At 42.3% G+C, this 19,885-nt stretch overlaps 1 protein-coding gene across 2 annotated transcripts in view; it reads right to left on the bottom strand.

Annotated features, from left to right (window-relative positions):
• Positions 1-19,885, bottom strand: part of COQ9 (coenzyme Q9) — a 102,073-nt gene that overhangs the window by 23,658 nt on the left and 58,530 nt on the right. For both annotated transcript variants that reach the window (XM_029608933.1, XM_029608934.1), the window contains exons 6-7: positions 15,484-15,588; positions 7,377-7,532 (exon numbers count right to left, since the gene is read on the bottom strand). In XM_029608933.1, coding sequence (XP_029464793.1) covers positions 7,377-7,532; positions 15,484-15,588 — 261 coding nt within the window. The remainder of the gene's footprint in view (positions 1-7,376; positions 7,533-15,483; positions 15,589-19,885) is intronic.

The following is a 19,885-nucleotide window of genomic DNA, read 5'->3' as shown; positions in this document are numbered from 1 at the left end:
TCAAGCTTTTCATCTGATGCTCAGGGAGGACTGAGTGTTTTGAAACGACTTCTCACACAGGAGAATTTGGGGGACGTTTGGCATTCCCGTTACCCACACTCATTATTATACCTATTACTCTTGTGCATACAAATCTTATTCTATGATAGATTTAGTTTTAATACATAAAGGTATCATTATCAGAATTCATTCCACTGATATCGAACCCATAACATGCTCCGATCATGCACCTGTTTGGTTCACAATTCAATTTCACAATTATGACAGAGGACAATTATTCTGGAAATTAAATGATAGTCTCCTAGCAGAAAAGGAATTCTGTGGGTAAGTTCGGAAACACATTCAATCCTACCTGATTATTAATGACACACCGATTGTCTCCCCAGTTACTTTATGGGAAAGTCTAAAAGTAGTATTAGGAGGCCACTTTACAGCTAAAGCGTCTTTTGAGATAAAATGCAGAGAGAAGGTACAGCAGGAGTTGATCCTTAAGATCTCAGAGTTGGAAAACCACCATAAGACCTCTCTCTCTACCCAGGTTTATCTCGATCTACAAACTTGTAAAGCAAAATTGCTTGAGCTAGACACGGCGTCTATAGCTCATAATCTAGACCTGGTAAAGCAGAAACATTGTGAGGGTGACAACAAAGCGGGAAAAATATTGGTCCAACAAGCTGAGGGGGCTTCATAGACAGAATAATATAGTGAAAATCAAAGATAAGAATGGGAACGTATTAACCACCAATCAGGATATTAGACAAAGAATTTTGCGCTTTTATTCAGGTCAATAGGGCTAATCTTTCTATATATCCAGAGGACACTGATACCTATTTGTCAGAGGTTTCTCTACCTGAATTGTCTGAACAGCAGCAAGTTTGTCTGGAATGTGAGAGTTTACTCAGCTAGAAGTATTACATGTAATTAAGAAACTTAAGCTGGGTAAATCTCCAGGCCTTGATGGGTACACAGCCTGCTTTTACTGTGTTTTTGCAGACCAATTAGTTATACCTTTGAAAAACCATGTTCAATGCCCTTAGAGGGGATCATACTTTTAATAGTTTTTCTAACATAGCGGGTAATATTGTTCTAGCCAAGCTGGGAAGAGATCCCGTACTCTGTGGGTCTTATAGAAAAATTCCATTACTAAATTTAGATTTAAGAATACTTGTTAAGATCCTGACAGATAGACAATGTAATAATACCAACCATTGTCCATCCTGATCAATCAGGATTTCTTCTGGGTCGTACCGCATCTAATAATGTTCGTAAGATAACTGATATTTGGCGGGAGTGTATGCAGAAAGATCCTTTTCTTTTACTAACAATTAATGCTGAAAAAGCGTTTGATCTAGGCCACTGGCACTTTCTTTTTAGCATTTTAGAGAAAATAAAGTTTGGTCCATTTTTTTGCAATGGATTTCTAAACTCTACAACCATCCCAAAGCAGGTGTCAAAATAAATGGATGTTACTCGGATTGTTTGAAGTAGCCAGAGGTACGGGACAAGATTGTCCCTTATCACCACTACTTTTTGCAGTGTTTTTAGAACCTTTTTCTACAAAAATTAGATTCTTGGAGTCACAGTGGGTTCCTTTTCCTCAAAAAGTCCCTATTCGCAGAAGATGTTTTATTTACATTGACACATCCCATGATCTCCTTGAGAGTTATGGCTGCAGAGATGGCCAAATGTAGTGCAGATTCAGGGTTTACTATCAATTTGTAGAAGTGAAAGGTCTTAAAAATTTTACAACACCAGATGACCAGGTTCAGATTTGGAAACACAATTTTCTTTTAAGTGGTCAGAACACAAAATTAAATATCTGGGAATCTATATTGGCAATTCAAAAGACATTTTCCAATTGAACTACCCACCACTGTTGAACTGAATTTATAAGGACCTTGAAGAGTGGGATAGATATCACATTTCCTGGCTAAGTAGAATTGCAACAAAGATGAATATTTTGCCTAGAATAAGCTATTTGTTGAAGTAAATAGTTCCTAAATTAAATGTTGCAACATTGGCAAAGAAGGCTGCTGGATAAGACCATGGGGCCGGATGAGGTACATCCCAGGATACTGAGGGAGCTCAGAGATGTGCTGGCGGGTCCACTGTAGGACCTGTTCAATAGATCCCTGGAAATTGGAGTGGTGCTGTGGGACTGGATAAGAGGAGTGGTGGTCCCGCTTCACAAGAGTGGGAGCAGAGAGGAGGTTGGAAACTACAGGCCACTTAGCCTGACCTCGGTGGTAGAAAAATTAATGGAGGCTCTGCTGAAGGAAAGGATAGTGAACTACCTACAATCCGGTGGGTTGCTGGACCCAAGATAGCACGGATTCACCAGGGGAAGGTCCTGTCAGACAAATCTGATTGATTTTTGATTGGGTGACTAGAAAATTGGATCAGGGAAGAGCACTCGTTGTGATTTACTTGGATTTTTAGTAAAGCTTTTGGTGTGGTCCCACATAGGAGACTTATGAACAAAATGAGAGGCTTGGGAGTGGGTGCCAAGGTAGTAGTGTGGATTGCAAACTGGTTGACTGACAGGAGACAGTGTGTAATGGTAAATGGAACCTACTCCGAAGAAAGAATGGTGTTAAGTGGAGTGTCACAGGGATCGGTTTAGGGAACGGTTCTGTTCAATATCTTTGTGTGGTGGAAAGAAGGTAAAGTTTGATTATTTGCAGATGATACTAAGATCTGCAACAGAGTGGACACACCTGAAGGAGTAGAGATAATGAAAAGTGATTTAAGAAAGCTTGAAGAGTGGTTGAAGATTTGGCAGCTGGGATTCAATGCCAAGAAGTGCAGAGTCATGCATCTGGGGTGTGGCAATCCAAAAGAGCTTTGTGTGATGGGCGGTGAAAGACTATTGCACATGGTCTGGGAGAGGGATAATAAGGTGATAATGCCCTTGTACAGGTCCTTGGTGAGGCCTCACCTAGAGTACTGCATTCAATACTGGTGCCCATATCTCAAAAAAAGATAAAGACAGGATACAGACAGTCTAAAGAAGAGTGACCAAAATGGTGAGGGGTCAGCATTGGAAGACTTATGAGGAGAGGCTGAAGGATCTTAATGTATACACCCTGGAAGAGAGGAGGTGCAGGGGAGATATAATACAGACCTTCAAATACCTGAAAGGTTTTAATGATGCACAATCGTCAAACCTTTATAGTTGGAAAGAAATCAATAGAATTTGGGGGTCATGAAATGAAGCTCCAGGGAGTACGACTCAGAACCAATGTCAAGAAGTATTTCTTCACAAAGAAGGTGGTGAATGCCTGAAATGCCCTTTTAGAAGAGTGGTGAAGACGAAAACAGCCAAGGAATTCAAAGGGGCATGGGATAAATACTGTGGATTCCTAAAGGCTAGAGAGTGGAAAGAAAGAAAAGCGTGCTGCTGGTGTGGCAGTTGCTACCCTTAACAAATAAGCCTTGCATTAACAGTATCAACTCCATCATTGCTTTCTGCTTCAACGGCAGTGAGAAAAGGGGAATTGGATTCGGACAGCAACCAACAAGGGCCCCCACTTTTATGGTTTGTGGAATAAATAAACATGGGGGTAACCTGCTGATGCAGCGCTTACTACCTAATCACCAAGCCTGATACTTTGATGCATCTCCACTGCTCTCTGCTTCCATGGCAACGGTTAAGGGAAATTGGATTCAAACAGCATCCGAGAGCCCTGACTTTTACAGTCTGGGAAACCTGCACATGCAGCAGATACTGGCATGCTGGGCAGACTGAGTGGATCATTTGGTCCTTTTCTGCCATCATTTCTATGTTAAACATGAACGGACTGAGATTTGCTCATAGCTAATGTATATGAACATACCTATTTTTCACTCATTTTTCCAAGTATTTGTCTTAAATATTGCTTCCTATATATTCTCTTTTTCTTTGAAGGATATTTCTTATGCTATCTTTAATAAAATCTAACAAAAATAGTGTATACAATGCTTTTTGTTTCCAGCAAGTAGCCAGACCCGCTACTAGAAGAGAAAAAGGAGTAGCAAGCAACTCCCAAAAAGTGGAGATGAGTGGGTTGTTTAATTTGTTGGACTACAAAGAACACCTATGAGGAAAACCTGAAGAGGTTAGGGCTGTTCAGCTTGGAGAAGAGACGGCTGAGGGGGGATATGATAGAGGTCTTTAAGATCATGAGAGGTCTTGAACGAGTAGATGTGAATCGGTTATTTACACTTTCGAATAATAGAAGGACTAGGGGGCACTCCATGAAGTTAGCAAGTAGCACATTTAAGACTAATTTTCACTCAATGCACAATAAAGCTCTGGAATTTGTTGCCAGAGGATATAGCTAGTGCAGTTAGTGTAGCTGGGTTCAAAAAAGGTTTGGATAAGTTCTTGGAGGAGAAGTCCATTAACGGCTATTAATCAAGTTTACTTGGGGAATAGCCACTGCTATTAATTGCATCAGTAGAATGGGATCTTCTTAGTGTTTGGGTACTTGCCAAGTTCTTATGGCCTGGATTGGCCTCTGTTGGAAACAGGATGCTGGGCTTGATGGACCCTTGGTCTGATCCAGCATGGTAATTTCTTATGTTCTTATAAGTAATTTTGTTTTCTCTGATGACAAACAGATGCAATGGCACCACACACACAGTTCTCCCAAGCTCAGGGTTCTCTTCAAATAAAAATGGGAAATACAAACAGTTGCCAATGGGTAAAAAACATGATCATGTTTTTTGTGGACACTAACTTCTGTTAGCCAATTAGAGACAGTGGTCTTTGCCACCGTGAGCCAGGCTAGTTGGGATAAAAAGAACATTAGATGGATTTTAGTCACTGAAGGCAACAGTTTTCTTGCAAACCAACGAGTGACATGACACCTCTACCTTATGTACATGTGGATGAGGAAAGAATATTACAAGGATGACTGACGGCTTAAAATGGAAATCCAACACCACTTTAGGCAGGAACTTGGATGAGTACAGAGCACTGCCGTGTTTTGATGGAACTTAGTGTAAGATGGGCAAGTCACTAGAGCCTGGAGCTCACTGACTGCAGGCTGAAATGACTACCACCAAAAACACAACCTTCCAGATCAGTTCTTGAGCTGACAAGTTGAGAGTCATGACAGCGAGCTGGGTTACTGCCACACTTGCATCCCATGACTCTGGAAGGCCATTCTATACATCCATCACCCTGTTAAGAAATATTTCCCAATATTGCTCCTGAGCCTATCTCCTCTTGGAATCTCTGATCTCATCTCACAGCATTTTTTTTTTTTTTTTTTTAAATAAAAGTTTGCTTTTTTGTGCAGTGATGCCTTTTGAGGTATTTGAATGTTTCCATTATATCCCCTTCTCTCAGGTTTAGGTCCTTAAGTCTCATCTCCTATTTTGCTTTTGTTATATATCCTGTATCATTTTGGTAGCCTCTCTGTGCTGCTTCTATCCTTTCTATATCCATTTGGAAATGGCCTCCAGATTTGGGCAGAATATTCCAGGTGCAGGCTCGCCAAAGTCTTGCCAGTGGCCATCGCCACCTCCCCTTTCTTCCTAGTCACCGTATCTCTGTAGCTCTGAGCTCTGATTTAAACACACTATTTTGAGATAATCAGACATGAACACCCTGGAGATATTTCTCCTAGTTGGTGAACATCAGTATCTCAATCCCACTGTGTACTACTTTCTCAGATTTCAAAGCTGCTGAAGTCTGAGGCACTAGGTCACCAGTGACTGGGATTTTGTGGCAAGCTATTTGGCCAGTATAGGCCAAGAATGTCTAGGCCCATGTGCAGGAGGGGAAGGTGACTTGATGCTGAGAGGGAAATCGAAAGGGAGCAGGGGCACTGGAAGGATGGATATATGGAGACAAATGCAGCTGGAGGCTTGCAGAGAGGTAGATAATGTTGGAACAGCGGATAAGGGAGTTAGAGGAGTTTAAATATGCATGACAGATAGGGGGATTAGATGAGTCAGACATGAAAATTATGGGTAAGAGGGAGAGGAAGAAATGACAGACACATGGAAAGGTAAAATGGGGAAATGTGAGTCAAAAAGGAGGAGTCATAAGACAGGGAAGGAAAAAACAGCACAATGAAGAAAATACAAATAAAGGTATAAAAAAGTTTGGGGAAAATATTCAAAATAAGTTGAGCGTCTAAATGTAGACACCCAAGTTAGGGGCGTAATTTCAGCCAAAAGTTAGGGATGTAAGTTTTCAGCTGAAAAGTCACAAAGTTTGGCCCGCTATTCATTTGCCTAGATTTCGGGTCCTAAATTATGTGCCTAGTTCTGAAAATCAGTGCAAAGTCCGTAACTTTGTCTCCCTACCCTAACTCTGCCCCTATAGTCACCCACTTTTGAGGATCCTAAAAATTTAGGGTCCTAATGAAACCAAGAGCCTAAATTTAGGTACTCAGCTCTAATAAATTTTCAAAAGGGCCAATTTAGGAAGGAGCCTGACTCAAAGTTCGGAGCCTAAACCCTTTGAAAATTAGCCCCTTTGTTTTCAATTTAATGGATTTAGGACTTGAATGATTTAAATTATACTGCATTTGCATTTTATAAAAGTGTTCTTAATTATTTTAGATAGATAAACAAATGGGCTTACTCTTCTCAAATTAGTATTATCTACAGTATTAGTATTTATATATTTCTTATGTATCTTATTTACTGGTCCTTTAAAGAAGTATCACAACCTGCAAAGGCTCCCAAGACCAAGACAGCTAAATAGAACTGCTCAGTCTGTGATATGACAAAAGTTTGCATGCACGGATTACATTCTAGGCAAAGCCCCTCATAGTGCCATAAAGCCATGGCTTTCAGGTACAAGTACAGCATTTCCTATATCCACTGCTGACGTACATTTCCTTTACAATAAAGTGATCTACCGGGTCTTCATAGAATGCTTTTGCTGATTGGCTGATACTTTGCAGCTTCCCTGATCACTACAGTAACACCTGCAGTGCGGAATCACCGAAATCTCTGATGAATGCTTTGGAGGTAGATTTTAAAAGGTCTGTGCACGGCAAAACTGGGAAATATGTACATGACTTGGACGCGTGTGGGCCACATGGATTTTAAAAGGTGGGATTGCACCATGAAGTCAGTTACTCGCACTAGTGCGAACTGGGATCCCACAACTATGCAACTTGCTTCTGTTATGGACTACGTGTAGTCCATAACAGAAAAAAATAAAAATAAAGGTAGTCAGCGGGATTAGTAGGGTAAAAGGGAAGCAAATTAGGTAGGGGGTTTAGGAAGTCCTCTTTTACCGGGGCAAACTGGCAGGGAACAGGCAAATAGGCCTAATGCATCACCGCTCGCATCTACTAAATTCCCGCTCGAGACAGCATGCGCGTCACTTTGAAAGTTACCGCTTTTATGTATGCAGTGCTGACACTTACTTGCTTGGCAGCATGTCCCATCTTCATAGCATTGTCAAGTCGGTTCTCCAGAAAGCGCCAGGTGTCTTCATAATCAGGAGACGAGTCTTGAAGCATGACCAGCTCGGTTGTGTTGTAGATGCCAGCCAGTATTGCTCTGCGAGTGTACCAGTTTATCTGCAAGGCAAGAAACACAGGGTTATATTTCTACTTGATTGCTTATGATAGAAAATACTCCAGCCAATATTAACTGACAAAATCATGCAATCATTTTAGGTCTTTTCTAAGATATGTACTACTTTTTCAATATTTTGTTTTCTTTGGTTTTATGCGATGATGTGTTATTTTTCCTCCTTTGGTCATTTTTGGTTATTTATATGTTTTAGGTTCTTGGATTTTTTGTTTCCTGTTTTGTTTTTTGTTCAGGGATATTATGCATTATATATCACAGCTCTGGCTTACTCAGATCATTTTCCCGACTCAATGCCAGATGCTGCCTGCTATAATCTAACAGGAATGACTTTATATATTGAAGAGAGGATAATGAGGCTCATGCAAAAGGAAGTGAAGCAGTTAAAGTATTCCACAGCTTGGAGGAGGGCAGGTATGGTTCTCTTCATTCTAAGCTCACTGTGTGCAGCTTGCTTCTATTTGGCCACCCGAACACAGAGAATTGCAAAACTTATTTGATGATCACACCAAACAGCTATTTGCCTCCAGATGCTTCCTCATGCTGAAATGTGGGAACTGACCCCTTTGTTCATAAGCAAGGTAATTCTAATAGCTTGTTTTCAGGTGAATTTTTAAATGCCATGCGCATTAAAATGAGCACTTGCACACAAAATAGAATATACACAAGTGCAAACCATTTTAAAAACTGCAAAACAAACCCATAAATCAGAGGCTGCGAGCAAAGGTTTGCATTAGTTGCAAGTTGCCATAGTGATGCATGCAAGGCTTTTACTTGGCGTAAGTGATCGCAAACATCCTAAAAGTGAAAAAAATGTCTGGGTAGAGTATCTGGGTGAAATGGGGGAGGGGGAGGACTTCACGCTGAAGATCTGGGCAAACTGGCAGAGTAATTGGTAACACTGGTAATTTCACTGCCACGTGCATGTTGTAAAATCCGTTGACTTACGTGTGTAAAAGCTGACTTATGAGCAGTACAAACATTTAATGAACACAAGTAAAATCTACTTGTACGTAACATTTTAAGAGGATATGCAAGTATTTGGGTATATCATTTGTGCACACTTATCCGGCTAATTTCCAAATTATTTGGCTAATTTACGCTTTTGTTGCTACGTAGATGGACAAATTTGAACTTATCTGGATAAGTAGCAATGCTTATCAAGTTATATTCTGATTTATTTATTTATTTGTTCAGTTTTATATACCGTCATTCGGTGCAGCCATCATAACGGTTTACAAAAATCAAACAAAGAATATATTTTTATTTATTTATTTATTATTTATTTAACAACTTTTAATATACCGACGTTCGTGGAGCACATCACGCCGGTTTACAAGTAACTCAGTTAAAGGAGGAAATTACAATGAACAGGGGGCCGGGGGATGGGCGCAGGCCAGAAAGGGGGGGGGGGGGGGGAAGGGAGACAGGAAGAAGAGAGGGAAAGATAGGTAGCATGAGTGAGAGTATAAAAAACAACCGTTAACATAAGAAATAAAAGGAACTTATTTACAGAAAAAGGAATATTTACATTAGTGACAATTAGCATAGGATTGATTATATCGGACTAAATTGAACAATTTTGTAAAATTGTAGGAAGATAAAAGGGGAAGGGCGGGCAAGGAGAGGCGAAAGGGAAAGCCTTGGGAGGGGGGGAAAAGCCTAAGGAGGGGGGAAAAAAGGCCTAAGGAGGGGGAAAAAAGGGAAAGCCTTAGGAGGGGGGGGGAAAAGGGCGGGTGGGGTGGGGGGATGGAGGCTGGGAATCTGAGTGGGGGGGGGGGATTATGTGGGAATGTATAGGTTTGGTTGGATTCGGGGTAGATTATGTGGAAATGTTTAGGTTTGATTGGTTTCCGGGTAGGCCTTTCTGAAAAGCCACGTTTTTATGCCTTTTTTGAAGGTGGCCAGGCAGGGTTCAAGGCGGAGAAAGGTAGGGAGAGTATTCCAGAGTGAAGGGCCCGCTATGGTAAAGGCCCTTTCTCTCGTGGAGGTGAGATGGGCGATTTTGAGGGAGGGGGTATGTAGGGTACCTGCGTGGGAGGATCTGGTAGGACGGTTGGTTATGCGGAAGTGGGGTGAGTCCTTGAGCCAGGGGTTGGGTTTGTAGAGGAGGTTGTGTAGTATGGTGAGGGTTTTATACTGTATACGGAAAGAAATGGGTAACCAGTGAAGGTTCTTCAGTATGGGGGTGATGTGGTCTCTTTTTCGTGTGTTCGTTAGGATTCTTGCCATGGCGTTCTGCAGGATTTGTAGGGGTTTGATGGTCGACTCTGGAAGGCCAAGGAGGAGGGAATTGCAGTAATCCACTTTGGAAAGGATAGTGGTCTGCAAGACTAGACGGAAATCTTGTGTGTGGAGTAGTGGTTTTAGCTTTTTCATGATGTGAAGCTTGTAAAAGCCTCCCTTAAGAAGGGATTTAATGTGGGCTTTGAAATCGAGGCGCTGGTCAAGTTCGATGCCAAGGTCTCTGACAGTTGGAGATGAGACGTGGGGGGAGGGTGTAATATTGGGGAGGGTAAGTTCAGGTTGATTAGATATTATGAGTATCTCAGTTTTAGAAGCATTGAGGGCAAGGTGGAGGTTGGAGAGGAGAGAATTGATGGATGTAAGATAGGAGTCCCATAGTTGAAGGGTTTCATTTAGAGTATTTTGGATAGGAATGAGGATTTGAACGTCGTCGGCATATAAGAAAAAGTTCAATCCTAGGTCAGAGAGCAGGTGGCAGAGGGGCAGTATATAAATATTGAACAGGGTAGAAGAGAGTGAGGACCCCTGAGGAACTCCTTGTGTGAGGGGGATGTGAGAAGACTCAGCTTTGTCAATTTTTACTATGTATTCTCTATTGGCGAGGTATGAGGAGAACCAAGATAAGGCAGTGCCTGCGATGCCTATTTCTGCTAGTAGGGAAAGTAGGATTTGGTGATTGACTGTATCGAAGGCAGCTGAGATATCAAGGATTGCGAGGAGAAAGGATGTCCCTTGGCCCATACCTATGAGTATGGTGTTGGTGATTGCTAGCAGGAGATTTTCTGTGTTACGCTCCTTGCGGAACCCAAATTGAGATGGATGTAAAATGTGGTGGTCCTCGAGGAAGTCTGAAATTTGGGAATTGACTACCTTCTCAAGTACTTTGGCAAACAGGGGGAGGTTGGATATAGGACGATAGTTTGCTGGGTCAGAGGGGTTGAGGGATGGTTTTTTGAGGAGGGGTTTGACGACCGCAATTTTGAGTGGGTCTGGGACCATGCCCGATGCTAACGAGCAGTTTATTATGTCAGCTAAGGATTTAGCAATAGAGGTGGGAATAGAGAGGAGGGTTTTTGTGGGGATAGTGTCTGCTATATGGGATGCTGGTTTTATCTTTTTTAGGATAGACACTATATCTGATGTGGATGTAAGGTCTAGTGATTTCAGCATTGGGCCATTGTGGATAGGGAGCAAAGGGGTATGGATAGGCGTAGGGAGGAAGCGCTTGATGATGTTTGCAATTTTATTGTGGAAATACTTTGCGAGCTCTTCACATTTTTCCATGGGGTTGCTTTCATGGGGTGTGGGAAGGGGGGGCTTTGTGAGATCAGCAACATAGGAAAAGAGGGCACTTGAATTAAATTGATAGTCATGGATTCTAGCTGAATAGAAGTCACGTTTGGCTTTGAGGGTGGCTTGACGGTAGTTGTGTAGGGTCTGTTTGTATGTTGTAGTGTGTGTGTGTGTGGGTAGCCGACGCCAGATGCGCTCCTTGGATCTAAGGGTCTGCTTGAGTATTTTTAGATCATTGTTGTACCATGGTTTTTTATCTTTCTGACGGGGGATTTCTTTGTGGATCAAAGGGCATAATTCCTCGGCTATGGTAGAGGTGATATTATTCCAAGAGTGGAGGGCTGCATCCGGACTTGAAAGGTCTAGGGTCTTGGTGGCTGTTTCGATCGCTTGGGATATGGCCTCAGGGGGGCAGGGTCTTAAAACATATAGTTGCAAAAATTAACAGTGGAAGAGATGAAGGGAAGGGGGAGAGGTTGGTGGTAAAAAAGGGAGGACAAGGAAATAAAGGGAAATATTTATCCAGTTAAATAGCAGCAGGCTCTACTTAGCTGAATAGGTCTGAAAACACTACTTGTCCGTCTAAGTGCTTCTACTTAGCCGGATAAATTAGCATTTATCTGGATAAGTCTGAACTTGCGCAGCTCGTGGTTTTTACATGTGTGACCATTTGCCCATGCATATGTACTCGTATTTTATAACCTGTGCCTATCATTTCCGCACAGATTATGAAATATAGTAGCGACTTTGTAGGTACCCATACACATGCGTACATGGGTGCAGATGAGTAGTTTTGAAAGTTATGCTCCCTGGGCTCAAGATCATGTATAGAAAGTACGGGCAGACTTCAGCTTGAATTTTCAAAGAGGACTTACATGCGTTTAAGTCCGCTCTGAAAATGAGCAGGTATATGCAAACCCCTGTGCGGCACAGGTGGGCACATTTATTCCTGCTAGGAAGCAAGTGTAAACGTGAACATGCACATTTATGCTCGTTCTTTAGAAAATGTAAAGTCTTTAACCTGAATGGCTCCTGTCCTGCCCCTTTCCTCCCCCCCCCAGAACATTTCTTTGCAGTATGTGTAGAAGTGCACGCAAAGTCGCTTTTGCACATATCAACCCACCCTCCACCCCCGCCAAACAATTCCCAAAGGATTTTAGGCTTGTAAATCTTTTTGAAAATCCGGCCCTCATACAGCGGTGTTTGTCCTTATTTCTTCCTTCTATGAAGTATTTACTGTCTGCTCTTGTTATACCCCATTCTCCCGTTTTATATGAGTGTCTTCATTCAGAGTTGCTTTTAACAGTCACTGCTTTGAAGTTGCTTTTCTTTTCTTTCCATTCTTTTTATCATAGACACTGAATCTGGGGAGAGGGATCATATTTAAAAAATGATTGTTTTATTTTGTACTATTTAGTTTCAGTCGATGTAAATGGCGCAGTATTCTCAAATCACATGCATTTGGCACATTTTTTTTTTATTTTTTTTTACACACACACAGCAGGCTTTACTCAAGCCATTGTGCATAATGAACATGTGACAATTTTGCTTCTTGCCAATGGATGCATGCTTGGGCTCTGCTGAAAGCCCTTACCATTTTACATTACAGTACAAATTAGAGATGTGAATCAGAACTGGAATCAGTTCGGATTCCGGGTCCGATTCACATGTGGGTTTTTTTCCATCGGGCCCGATCGCGGTTTGGTTTATCGGCTGCACCCCAGCTGATAAACAAAAAACCCACCCCGACCCTTTAAAGCTAACCCCTTAGCTTCCCCCACCCTCCTGACCCCCCCAAAAACTTTTTACAGGTACCTGGTGGTCCGGTGGGGGTCCAGAGAGCTGTAACCATATCCTCTGGCAATGAATCCCAGGGCTTAATTATGAGTTGAGTGAAAAATAATTTTTCCTGATTAGTTTTAAAATGAGCTACTTGCTAGCTTCATGGAGTGCCCCCTAGTCCTTCTATTATCTGAGAGAGTAATTAACTGATTCACATTAACTTGTTCTAGTCCTTTCATGATTTTGTAGACTTCTATCATATCCCTCCTCAGCTGTCTCTTCAAGCTGAACATCCTAACCTCTTTAGCCTTTCCTCATAGGGCAGTCGTTCCATGCCCTTTATCATTTTGGTCGCCCTTTTCTGTACTTTTTCCAGTGCAACTATATCTTTTATTTGAGATGCGGCGACCAGAATTGCACACAGTATTCAAGGTGCGGTCTCACCATGGAGCGATACAGAGGCATTATGACATCTGTTTTATTCGCCATGCCCTTCCTACTAATTCCTAACATAGTGTGCTGTGGCAGTTGAAAAAGCAAACAAAGTCAATGATTTCAATGTATTATCCACTATGATGCCTAGATCTTTTTCCTGGATGGTAGTTCCTAATATGGAACTTAACATCGTGTAACTATTACAAGGGTTATTTTTCCCTATATGCATCACCATGTACTTGTCCACATTAAATTTCATCTGCCATTTGGATGCTCAATCTTCTAGCCTTACAAGGTCCTCCTGCAGTTTATCACAATCCACTTGAGATTTAATTACTCTGCATAATTTTGTGGAATCTGCAAATTTGATCAACTCACTCATTGTACCCCTTTCCAAATCATTTATAAATGTATTAAAATGCACCGGTCCAGGTACAGATCCCTGAGGCACTCCACTGTTTACCTTTTTTCTACTGTGAAAACTGACCATTTAATCCTACTCATTTGTCTTTTAATCATTTTGCAATCCAGAAAAGACATCGCCTCCTATCCCATGACTTTTTAGTTTTCTTAGAAGCCTCATGAGGGATTTTGTCATATGCCTTCTGAAAATCCAAATACACCACATATACCGGTTCACCTTTGTCCACATTTACGCCTTCAAAAAAAAAAAAAAAAATGTAGGAGATTTGTGAGGCAAGACTTCCCTTGGGTAAATCCATACTGGCGGTGTCCCATTTAACCATGTCTGTCTATCTAAATGTTCTATGATTTTATTCTTTAACACAGTTTCCATGATTTTTCCTGGCACTGAAGTCAGGCTCACCCATCTATAGTTTCCTGATCATCTCTTTTTAAATATCGGGGTTACATTAGCCACCTTCCAATCTTCAGGTAAAACAGATGATTTTAATGATGATAGGTTACAAACTATAATAGGTGTGAAATTTCATTTGAGTTCTTTCAGAACCTTGGGGTGTATACCATCTGGTCCAGGTGATTTACTACTCTTCAGTGTGTCAATCTGGCCTACCACATCTTCCAGGTTCACCATGATTTGGTTCAGTTCATCTGAATCATCACTCTTGAAAACAGTCTCTGGAATGGGTATATCCCCAACATCCTCTTCAGTAAACACCAAAGCAAAGAATTTTAGTCTTTCTGCAATGGCCTTATCTTCCGTAAGTGCTCCTTTAACTCATCTATCATCTAACACAGTCCAACTGACCCCCTCGCAGGCTTTCTGCTTCTGATATATTTTAAAAAGTTTTATGAGTTTTTGCCTCTATGGCAAACTTCTTTTCAAATCCTCTTAGCCTGTCTTATCAATGTCTTACATTTAACTTGACTCAAAAAAGAACTCAGACAATTTCCATCAACATTAAATCCAATACAAAAAAGGAAATGTCAATCTCCAAACAATATTATAACAGTTATGCCGCTTCCCAAAGATGTTGTGAGACGGTGTTGTCCTGTTCTAAGGTATTCATTCAACAGAGAAGGATTGTTTCTTTTTGACAAAGAATTCTATACTTCAGCTCCTGATGAAGCAGCAAACACTGCGAAACTTCAGCCGTATGTTGAGCTTTGTCAAAATCCTCGAGCTCTGTTAGAGCTTTGTTAAAATCGAGCTTTGTCAAAATCAATGAACTCTGCTTGAAATTGAGCTTTGTTAAAATGAGCTCTGTTAAAATACAGCACTGAAGATTTAATGAAAAACCTTGAAAAGCCAAATTGAAAAAATTGAAAAAATTGAATACTAAGGACTGCCGCAGATGATTAGAGGTCCGGGCAGCTCTCATTTGGAAATTATAGAGAACACGCTGTCAGGCTTGATGATGCGGCTAAATAATAAAATTACAAAAAAATAAAAATTAAAAAATTCTCTTGGGAAGCGGCATAACTGTTATAATATTGTTTGGAGATTGACATTTCCTTTTTTGTATTACATTTAACTTGCCAATTCTTATGCTTATCATATTTTCCTCCAATAGATCCTTCTTCCAATTTTTGAATGAAGATCTTTTGACTAAAATAGCCTCTTTCACAGCAGTAATGAATTAAACTTACCGTGCAGACAACTATAGGCAAGTTACAGTCAAGGGTTGTTGGAAGGAAAGAACAGGAGATTGTTGAAAGAGAATTCACTTATTCTATTACCTATAAATATTTTGTGCTTACGTTAGTAGATTGGTCTCCTGCGTAGTGCCACATATCATCTACCATACTAGTGAGTAAATTCAAGGCAGCAGGAATATTCTGAGGAAACAGCAAGATACTCAAAGCCTGATAGCCAAAGACATAATGGGAGAAAAAAAGTAAACAATGTTAAAAAATTTAAAAAAAAGAAGACACTAAAACTGGCAATAATACTTTCACCAAGATTTCTGATTCCTATATCACAGAATTGGAGTTGTTACACCTGTCAACATTTCCAATCCTGACACTGCAGCTGCTTGCTTTTTTTGTCTGTAACATAATGGAGAAATTACTTACCAGATAATTTCATTTTCCTTAATGTAGACAGATGGACTCAGGACCAATGGGTTATGTGCTCTCCTGCTAGCAGATGGAGACGGAGACAGGTTTCAAAGCTGACGTCACCCTACATATACCCCTGCGGTGACCTCAGCTATTCGGTATGCTCTTCAAAAGCCATTGTGGACATACTATTGAAAAACTTGACTACAATTTAGTAACTTAAGAACTTGATTAAAAAACTTGATTAAAACTGGTGACCGTAACTGTACTCAACCAAATATAAGCTCTGAAACCCAGAAATATAATAGATGCCCAGATCTAGGGATAGGGTGATGGCTTACCCGTAACCTCTTTGGGACTGAGATTCATGTGTGATTCCTTGGCACTGTTCATGGGCAGCTGTGGGTGGGATGCTGAGTCCATCTGTCTACACTAAGGAAAACAAAATTATCAGGTAAGTAATTTCTCCATTTCCTAGCGTGTAGCCAGATGGACTCAGGACCAATGGGATGTACAAAAGTTACTCCTGAATGCAGGGCCGGAGAGAGCAGGAATTAGGCCCGTGCCAGCTAAGAAATGTAGGCCCCTATGTAAGGCTCTGATGTGATACTTAAGAGAAATAATTTTCTAAATTTCCCAAATAAATTTTATTTATTTAAGAAGGCTTTACGAGCTTTTTTGTTAGCAAATTCTTCAATTACAATTGAAATTTTTATTTATACATATTAGAAATAGATATAATTTAGTTTTTAAAAAAATTTTGCCCAACAAAAGTAGGCCCTAGCCAAATGGCCATGCTGGCACCCCCTCTCTCCTGGAGTGCCTGAATGGGGCGGGAGGCTGCCTGTGGTCCGGTTAGCACTGCCCTTGCAAAGGCTGCGACTTCTCAGGCTTGGACATCCAGGCACTAGAACCTGGAGAAGGTGTGCAAGGAAGACCACGTCGCTGTTCGTCAGTTGTCAACGGGAGACATTAGCTTAGCTTCCACCCAGGATACTGCCTGGGCCCTAGTGGAATGAGCTTTAACCTGAAGGGGTAAAGGCTTCCCTGCCTCTACATAAGCTCCCGTAATCATTTCCTTGATCCACCGAGCTATGGTAGCTCACAAAGCTGCTTCACCTTGTTTCCTTCCACTGTGAAGAACAAACAAGTGGTCAGTCTTGCACACCAGTTCTATAAGTTCTAGATACCATACTAATAGCCTGACGTTTAAGTGGTGCAGGAGGAGGTAGTCTATCTAGGGACGGTAACGAAATGGATTGTTTCAGGTGAAACAATCCATTTCGGCCTTTGTTCAGGCAGTCCTGTAAGAATCCCAGAATCATGGGAATCTTGGTTGTCTGAGGGGGTACCCCGTGTTCTTCGCACCAGGCCTCCAATATTCTCCAGATCCACACGTACGCCAGGGATGTTGAGAACTTCCGCGTGCGGAGCAAGGTGGCAATTACAGCGCCGAATATCCACGCTTCATCAGGCAAATCCTCTTAAAGGACCAGACCAAAAGACAAAACCAAGTTGGGTCCTCATGAAGGATCGGACATTGTTGAAGTCCCTGTGCAGGGGGAGGCATAGAGGCTCTCCACCAGAAGCCTCCGCATATCTGCATTCCACATGCATTTGGGCCAATCCGGGGCCACCAGAAGGACTAATCCTTTGTGGCATTCAATTTTGTGAATGACCTTGCCCAGCAGAGTCCATGGAGGGAAGGCATGCAAGTAAGTCCTCCGCTGGCCAGGTCTGGACAAGGGCGTTGATCCCTTGGGAGCACTGATCTCTTCTGCGACTGAAGAATCGGGGGACCTTTGCATTTTGAGATATGGCTAGTAGGAGGCCTCCAGCGATCTACTAGGAGCTGGAAGGCTCTGGTTGGCAACGCCCATTCACCTGGATCCAGAATCTAAGAGTCTGCTCTGACACTGTCTTTTCCCACGATGTGGGAGGCAGAGATCCCTTGTAGATTTAACTTCACCCATTCCATAAGGGGGTCTATCTCCAGAGACACTTGGTGGCTTTTGGTTCCTCCCTGACGGTTGATATAGGCTACCGCCATTGTGTTGTTCAACATCATATGGACTGCTTGTCCCTGGAGCCTGAGGCTGAATTGCAGACAAGCTAATCTGACAGCATGGGTTTCCAGGCAGTTTATGTTCCAGTGTACCTCTTCCTTGGTCCATTGCCCCAGGATTTCAGATACTTGAAAGGTTTTAATGATCCAAAAACAACGACAAACCTCTTCCGTAGGAAAATAATCAGCAGAACCAGGGGTCACGATTTGAGGCTCCAGGGAGGAAGATTCAGAACCAATGTCAGGAAGTATTTCTTCACGGAGAGGGTGGTGGATGCCTGGAATGCCCTTCCGGAGGAAGTGGTGAAGACCAGAACTGTGAAGGACTTCAAAGGGGCGTGGGATAAACACTGTGGATCCATAAAGTCAAGAGGCCGCCAATGAAGAGAGGGTGACTCGCCAGAATGATGGCTATTGACACAATACCCTTATTAAATAAACATACACATGCTTACTGTGACTCCTACATCGCTCAAAGCTTCAACAGCAAGAGGTAATGGAAAAAAGGATTTGCACTCACAAAGAGGGGAGTAGCTGGCTTGTTACGGCGGTTACTACCCCAAACCAAATATGCCTGATACTTCACTTTCAATGCATATACAGCATAGCTCTCTGCTTCAATGACAGGGGAGAAGAATAACTGATACTTCACACATCCAGCAGAGCTCTCTGCTACAACGGCAAGGGAGAAGAAAAAGGGTTCGCACTCAAAAAGCGGGGAGTAGCTGGCTTGTTACGGCGGTTACTACCCCAAACCAAATGTGCCTGATACTTCACTTTCCATGCATATCCAGCATGGTTCTCTGCTTCATCGGCATGGGAGAAAGACTGATACATCACGCATTTCCAGCATAGCTCTCTGCTTCAACGGCAGGGGGAAAAAAAAAAAAAAAAACAAACAAACACAAAAACAAAAAACTGATGCTTCACGCATATCCTGCATAGCTTCAACGACAGGGGTGAAGAAAAAAAAGGATTCGCAATCACAAAGCGAGGAGTAGCTGGCTTGTTACGGCGGTTACTACCCCAAACCAAATGTGCCTGATACTTCACTTTCAATGCATATCCAGCATGGCTCTCTGCTTCAACGGCAGGGGAGAAGAAAAAAAAAACCAACAAGGGCTGTACAACATAGTATGGGTAAAACAAATAAGCATGGGTGTAGCTTGCTTATCGCGGCGGTTACTGCCCCTACTACCCCTAACTAATCAAGCTAGATATTTCACTTGGATGCAGCTCCATCACTGCTCTCTACATTAATGGTGGGGGTGGAAGGGGAATAGAACAAGGAGCTAAGAGAAACAGATAAGAATGAGAGAAAAAATGTGTGAGGCTTGCGGGGCAGACTGGATGGGCCATTCGGTCTTCTTCTGCCGTCATTTCTATGTTTCTATGTTTCTATGCCAGTTCTGGACTGTGGGTTCCCCACCCTCGAGTCGTGTAAGTTGTGAGGACTAGCCAGTTCAGTAGGGACATGCTTACATCCTTGCTTAGATGCACTTCCTGCAGTCACCACTGGAGCAGAGAACATACTTCCATTGGTAGGTGGAGGCAAATCGAGTAGTCTTGAGACAGTGGGTTCCAACGTGACAGCAGGGAGATACGACGAGCCAAGCTTATCGCCACCAAGTGCCCGCACCCACGGTACTACCTCCAGGGTTGATGCCATCAGGCCAAGGACCTGGAGATAGCTCCACATCCTGGGGCACATTGAGTTCGTCAACTGATGCACTTGGAACATCAGTTTCCTTATCCTTGAGGGAGGGAGACCTTGTCCTGCTTGGTGTCGAACTGGACTCCCAGGTACTCTAAGGACCGTGATGGCTTGAGATTGCTCTTGTCCATGTTCACGACCCAACAGAGCTCCTGAAGCAGGGACTTGACCCTGCTGGTCACCTTGAGGCTCTCTTCCAATGACTTTGGCCAGATCAGCCAGTCGTCTAAGTAAGGATCCCCTTCTTTCCTCAGTGCTGCCGCTACAACCACCATAATTTTGGAGAATGTTCTGGGGGCTGTTGCCAGGCCGAAGGGCAATGC

This window comes from Rhinatrema bivittatum, chromosome 7 (genome assembly GCF_901001135.1).
Source record: "Rhinatrema bivittatum chromosome 7, aRhiBiv1.1, whole genome shotgun sequence".
NCBI lineage: Eukaryota > Metazoa > Chordata > Amphibia > Gymnophiona > Rhinatrematidae > Rhinatrema > Rhinatrema bivittatum.
The sequence above is the reverse complement of the archived record's forward strand: the minus strand, read 5'-3'. Positions and strand labels throughout refer to the sequence as shown.